Genomic DNA, 6,546 nt, shown 5'->3' with positions numbered 1-6,546 from the left:
CAATGTCATCACCACAAGAACTTCCATCACCCCGACCCACCCCCCTAGAGCAGCCTCCTCCTCTCCCCGAACAGTCCGTATCCTCCGCCCCCAAACCACAGACCCCATTTTGGGGGAGAAACGTCATTTGCAGAGGGGTTTTGTGCGAGGTCCTCAGGTGGGTACAGTTTGCCACCACCAGGTGTGAAAGCACCAGCTGGAACGCCCTCTTCCCCCCCTTCCTGCCTCCAAATAGGGGATTTTTTGGACAACGAAACCCATCTTTTATTTTTTTTTTTCAAAGAAACTCTGCAATTTCACCAACATCACGTCACGATCCCACGACACCTGTGTCATCGCAGCAGTACCCAGTGCTGAACTGGGGAGAGGAAACCACCATCTCCATTATAACTCTAGATAATGCAATTTTACTCTTGGAAAAAACCCAAAAAAAACTCCTTTCCCCCCCCCTCCACAGAAGAAGTCACAAGGTACCTGTAAATCACAATCATCCCACGCCAAGGGCTCCCTCCCAACCGGTGGGACGGGCCGTTCCGACAGTGGGACGGTGCCCCCAGAGCCAGAAAATTATTCTTGAAATCAGTAGATCCCGGCAAAGCGTCGCGTCAGGGGTTCAAGAGCTGAAGCCTCGGGAGCCCCGTGGAGCCCAGGCCCCGTCTATATCAGGGGGTAGGAGGCGTAGCTGGCGATCCCGCAGTGGTTGGCGTGGTTCCTCGACATGCGGATGTAGCCCTCGTCGCCAAAACTCTTGCCCCAGCTTTTGGGGGAAAAAAAAAAAAAAAAAATAGACAGGGAGGAGGAAAAAAAAAAAATTAAATTCCTTTTTTTTTTTTTTTTTTTCTGGCAGTTTTATCAACGTCCCGGCAGCAAAGTGTGTTCATGAAGCTCTCCATGGGATTTCTCATCCCGTCTTATGGCAACTTAAGGGAACCTAAAGTGAGTATAAGTGTGTTTTAAATGCATTTCGTGCTCCAGGATGACCTAAAGATGTCGTGGCTAAACATGAATCATGGATTTAAGGACCAACACCAGCTTCCAACTCCACCAACCCAACTGAGCTCCCTCCCATGAGTAGAAATATCGGTCCCTTCAATCGTGGGGGGGTCTCTAGGAGGACCCTGCCCCTACAGACTGAGCGCATAGAGAAGGAGAACTTGGTGGTGCCCAGCTGGACCATCACCTGTTTTTCACCAGCCAGTAGTCCTTATCGTTGAGGGTGCCGTAGCCGATGACGAGGACGCCGTGATTCACCTCCTGCGTGCACCGGGGGTCATCGTACACCCCTGGGGACAAAACAAACAAGGTGCTTGGAAGCACGTCATCAGACCACAAGACCTTGTCTTTGTGTCCAAGCCAACCCTCAAGCGTAGCCACCAACGTTACTCTTAGGTACGGTCACACCGATGCCCTCATCCGGGAATTAAACCCCAAATTCCACCGAATTTCATGAAGTTTTACGTGCAGAAAGACAGGGAAGAGCGTGAAGAACTCTAGGGTAGAAGGACCTACCTGACCTGTACAAGAAGAAGGTGGGCTGGGTGGCGTCAATGGCGACAGAGACTGGTCCCACGTTGGCCACAGCCTCCTTCAGGGCTTCTTCGTCGGCGTGAGGGAGCTCCACGTACTTGGAACAAGTGGCAGCTCTTGCGGAAACGTTGTACTGACACGTCCCGTTCTGGGGGGAACAAGGGGGAGTTGAGAAGAAGAGGGTGAAGAATCCACCAGAAGCAGCCCAAGACTTTCAGGTCTGAGTTTTCTCTCAGCCCTCTCTTACCCTGCCCTGCCCTGTTCTTTTTTGACCACCTTTGACTCTTTTTTGACCACCTTTGACTCTTTTTTGACCACCTTTGACTCTTTTTTGACCACCGGTTTTGGATTAGAGAAAAGGTGGCCGGAAGGACCTGAAGAGACCATCTCTTCCATCTCACTTCCCCACACCAAGAGCAGCCGAGTCATTTCAGCAGAATTCTCTGCCTTTTTTTCTAGAAACCTCCAATGACAATGCTCCTACCACGTCCCTAGAGACGCTGCCCTTGCTTCCTCACCCTTTCCAGCAGAAGGTTCCTTCTTGTGTTCAACCCACATTTCTGCTGCTGTCAGTTAAGCCCGTGGCTTCTCATTCTCCCCCTGGACCCAGAGAACACCCATTTCTGGTCTCTCTACCTGCCCTATGCACGTCTGAAGACCTGTGTTCCTCTTTTCTTTCTTGGAACAACCTGCTGTTACTTAGACCCCTGTCCATGGATGGTGTTTTCAAGACACCAGCTCATTTCAGGGCATCTCTTGTCTCCGGCCACCAAGACTCTCAGCTTTAGGATCTTTATTTTCTTGTGGCTCTTTCCTCACAACCTCACAGCATCTGTTAGAGGCAACTTTTAAAAAAAACCAATTGTATGAACGTTCACCAGAACATTCACCAAACACATGAACGTTCTGGTCGCTCACCAGAAACCTCTTCCCCCTGAAATGGCAGAAATGGAATAATAGGGAGGGCTGAGAACAGGTCCCAGGACTCCTGTCCCATTTTTCCCTTCCATCTAGGACGTTGCCTAATAATTTACGTAGGACAGAAACAACCATGTAGAAATTGTGGCTTGCACCTACGTCATTCGCCTGCGAGAAAGAAAAAGTCTAAAGGTCCCTTCCCTGGATCTTAGAACCATAGAATCATAGGACTGTCTGGGTTGGAAGGGACCTTTAAGATCATCTAGTCCAACCATCAACCTGAGTCTGATAAAAAACCATCACTAAACCATGTCACCAAGCACTTACGTCAACCCAACTCTTAAAGAATCAGCTGCAAAGGCTGAGAAGAAGACACGAGAGTGGTAGAAACCAAGACCAACAGGTAGAAACCAAGACCAAGAGGTAGAAACCAAGAGGGAAACCAGTGGGAGAGGAAGAGAAGGGTTTCCATGCAGGGAAGCAGAAGGAATGGCCGTGTTGCTTCCATGCTTGTGTGTTTCTCTGCAGACCCCATGTTCTGCCCAGGGCTGACACCGACCTGAGCCTTGTAGGGGTAGGACTCATCCGAGTCAATCCCTTCGTTGTCGATGATGTACTGGAAAGCACTGGTCATGAAACCTCCGCTGCAGCCTTTGTTCCCGTACATCATGGAGCAGTCAACGAGGTTCTGGGCGCTCAGGGACACCAGCTTCCCCGTCTTCAGCTTCACCTGGGCTTCCAGGGCTCCCACGGCGCTGAAGGCCCAGCACGACCCACAGGCTCCCTGCGAAAGCCCCAGAGATGCTCAGACACTGCCCCACGGGACGAAGACACGCGGGGCCAAGACACAAAGAAAGAGAGCTCCAAACCTGGTTCTTCACCTCCGTGACGCATCCCTTCTCCCTCCAGTCCACCGTGTCTGGGACTTTGCTGCCGGGCTGTGGTCGGTACGTGGAGACCCTCTTTGGGCGAGGAGACATGTGCAACCCGGTCAACAAAGCTGCCACCTCCTCACTGGTCTGGTGGAAAAAGAAAACACCATCTCCTTGTCTCCTTGTAAGTCCTACCCTGGGTCTGTTGAAGGTGGAGAGGGATGTCCCTTGACCAGTCCGAGCTACAGGAGTCAGCGGGTCTGGGGAGCCCTTGGCTTTTTATTTATTTTTTTACATTGAATTTCTAGCCGTCCTTGACCAGTCCGAGCTACAGGAGTCAGCGGCTCTGGGGAGCCCTTGGCTTTTTAATTTTTTTGCATTGACTTTCTAATCGTTCATCAGAAAGGACAAGAAAAAGCAAATACAAAGCGTAACCCCCGGCACCAAAACCGCCCAGAAGCTGGTGCCTTTCGTGCAACCACACAAAAACCTGGGGACAGCGAAGAGGGAGGGTTGGCAAATCCATAGAACGAGCAGGACGAGGCCCGGGCGCCCCGAACGCGGCGTCGAGGAGCGATTTCCTCACGCCCGGTTGCCTCACGCCGGAGGGATGAGCACAAGAATGTCTGAGCAGTTTGTCCTCGAGAAGTCCATGAGAAGAGGATGGACTGGGAAGGGTCGTCGGGAGAATTTTTTTTCCACCCCCCAAACCTATTTATGCTCTTTACGAAGCCAATCTTGAGAGTAATTAGAGACAAAGACAAGGCCCTTCACCCACCATGTCTGCCAGGTGGTTCATGCCCAGCTGGTAGGAGCGCAGCCCCAGGGAGTGCTCCAGGTTGTGCAGCGTCACCAGGCGCAGGTTCTTCTCCCACGTCGCGCGTCGGACCCCTTCCTCTCTCTGAAATCAATCACAGCTTCATCACTGGGGCTTCACCCCACTTTATCCCACAAAAAATTGGTGGAAACCCCCCCGCCAACCCCTCCTGGGGAACCAGCCGAGCTTCCAAGGGCTGTTGGGTCTTCTCCTCCCTGCGTGGGATGCAGCTGATGGTCATCCCGGAGCATCACCCACCACATCAGCACCCACCACGTCAACACCCACCACGTCAGCACCCCAAAGCTCCTCCACCACCCCCCAAAAGACCCCCGGTACCTCGTGGGGGTACGCCTTGCCGTAGGTTTTCTTCCAGAGCTGCCAGTGCCAGTCCAGCGTGGGGTCGGGTTGTCCCAGTGCCACCATGAACATGGCCAGGAAGGCGATGGCAGCCACCAGCTTCATCCCGCTGGGCTGGGAGCGGGGAGCCGGAGCGACAGGAGAGGGTGGCTGGGAGCTGGAGCCGGGCTTGACCCCTTAGTGACAGATCCGGTTTGGTGAGGGAGGCAGGAGGGTGATGACATCCCTGACCTGGACTCCCCGGCGTGCCCTCCACAGGGTTTCTACACCAACCAAGGTGATGCCACCAGCTCCTGTCCTACCTGCCCAGACAAGCTCCCCGCAGCGCTGCCTGCCCCGTCCAACCCCCCCTCCCCAACCCCTGCCAGGTGGGAGGACAAAAAAAAAAATCCCATGTGGGGCTCAGGAACTTCCCTGGGGGTTGGAAAGTCTCTGGCCCCAAGCCCTTGCCCATGTGGACACCGACACGCAGGGACACGTCCCCACTCTGGTCTCACAGTTCCACCCTCCCCGGAGCAGCCGCACGGTCAAGCGGCTCTCACCTTAAAAAGCCCCCCCCCCCCCCCCAAAAAATAATAATCCTATTTTCATCCAGGGTGGGCCACCACCCGCGACTCAACCACCCCGCGAGGGCTTGGAGGAGATTAGAGATAAGATGGAGTCAGAGTCAACATAAAAGTGTCGTTCCTTCAGTTTTACTTCCTCAAAGCCCCGAGCGAAGGGGCTCTGAGGGGTCGGGGGGGGGTGAAAATACAAAAGCACCCAAAGTACCTCGTCTGGTGGTGGGTCCCGACGCTCCGCTCCCCCGGCAGCGCCTGTAGGAGAGATGCTGAGGACAAACCCTGCGGTGTCCCCACGGCCAGGACACCCGGGACCTTCAGCACACAGTGGCTGCAACTCCCCAGGCAAATCACGAGTCAGGAAATGAGGAAATGCTCTGATTTTCGTTTTCACTTCACTGGAAACTGGGCTCGCCGGGCCGGGCTCAGGGCGATTGGGAGCAGGACCCTCAGGAAATGGTCACAGCTGGGAAAATGTCCTTTTTCCAGCACCCTGCCCCCTTGGCACAGTGGTTTGTGTGACTTATGGGGACAGCGGGCAGGAGCTCACACTCCTCTGGTAGGATTTTTGCCCTTTTTTTGCCTTGGTGCTGAGCTGAGAGGCAGGATGAGGTCGAGCTGGGGAGGTGGGTAGACCTGAGCTCCCGTCTCACCTCGGCAGCGCGTCGGCCAGACCAAAGCCAGCTCATGGGGAAAAAAATAATTAAAAAAAATATCACATTTAGTCACTTTTCTGTGGGGCAGCAGAGAGGGGAAGGCAGGGTTTGAACATGGAGCTGAGCTGGGCAGCAGGAGACTCGTTTAATGCCCATCATGTTGTGGTCAGGCCAAAGATGGGGTCAGCAAAGTCTCCGGCTGCCAGGAAAAAATCAGGCTTCATCCTCTTCTCGGAGCATCCTCCGGGTTCCACGAAGGACAGTCGGGCAGGAGGGCACATTTCTCACCACCCCCAAGCATCACGGGACGCCAAATGGCTGCAAGAAACCATCTTCTAAGAGAAAAGGAGGAAGCAAAACAATGTCTCAAGAGCTTTGAAGGTGCAGCTGAGTCATTTTCTAAAAAGCTGCCGGAGATTGCAAGAGCGAGGGATGACACCAGAGAGCCCTCCGCCTAAATAACTGGAATAACTCCCCGCGGATTATCCCTTAGTAATGGATAAAATCCCTGGGGAGGGGGGATGAGGTGGCCACGCGGGATGAGATGCTTTGAAGAAGCCACCCGTGGCCGCTCCTCCTCCTCCTCCTCCTCTTCCTCCCCACCGCTGAGTCCTGGGAAGGTGGTAGGATCCGTGGGGTGGGGAGGATGGAGAGGAGGAGGGGGATGTCTCAAGAGCCCATCCTGAGATGGGGAACCCCCCTCCACGGGGGGGTCGGCGATGCTGTAGCAGTTCCTCACCATCCAGCCACCAAAACGCACCCCCCCAACTTTTGGAAGAGGAAAAAAGGGAAAATTAGGCAACGTGGAGGGATAACAGCCTCCTTCTGTACCACCC

The 6,546-nt window shown here is 54.0% G+C and overlaps 1 protein-coding gene across 1 annotated transcript; it reads right to left on the bottom strand.

Annotated features, from left to right (window-relative positions):
* Nucleotides 1-239: 239 nt before the first annotated feature.
* CTSS (cathepsin S) lies at nt 240-5,421 on the bottom strand. Its single transcript, XM_014959596.1, has 8 exons — nt 5,266-5,421; nt 4,474-4,670; nt 4,096-4,218; nt 3,315-3,464; nt 3,005-3,229; nt 1,510-1,675; nt 1,181-1,283; nt 240-757 (listed from the first exon to the last, which is right to left on the bottom strand). Exons 2-8 carry the CDS (start codon nt 4,597-4,599, stop codon nt 658-660), a joined length of 993 nt encoding a protein of 330 aa, XP_014815082.1. The 5' UTR covers nt 4,600-4,670; nt 5,266-5,421; the 3' UTR covers nt 240-657.
* Nucleotides 5,422-6,546: the final 1,125 nt, after the last annotated feature.

The sequence above is a fragment of the Calidris pugnax genome, unplaced genomic scaffold (assembly GCF_001431845.1).
Source record: "Calidris pugnax isolate Ruff unplaced genomic scaffold, ASM143184v1 scaffold460, whole genome shotgun sequence".
In the NCBI taxonomy this organism is placed as follows: domain Eukaryota; kingdom Metazoa; phylum Chordata; class Aves; order Charadriiformes; family Scolopacidae; genus Calidris; species Calidris pugnax.
This window is presented reverse-complemented; position numbering and strand designations above follow the sequence as displayed.

What these genes read in the sequence shown, in the direction of transcription:
- CTSS (XM_014959596.1), bottom strand. Translation starts at nt 4,599, where the DNA reads ATGAAGCTGGTGGCTGCCATCGCCTTCCTGGCCATGTTCATGGTGGCA. An exon ending in GCAAGGCGTACCCCCACGAG is followed by an intron (nt 4,219 to 4,473) that starts GTACCGGGGGTC and finishes GATTGATTTCAG; the next exon opens with AGAGAGGAAGGGGTCCGACG. An exon ending in TGAACCACCTGGCAGACATG is followed by an intron (nt 3,465 to 4,095) that starts GTGGGTGAAGGG and finishes TTTTTCCACCAG; the next exon opens with ACCAGTGAGGAGGTGGCAGC.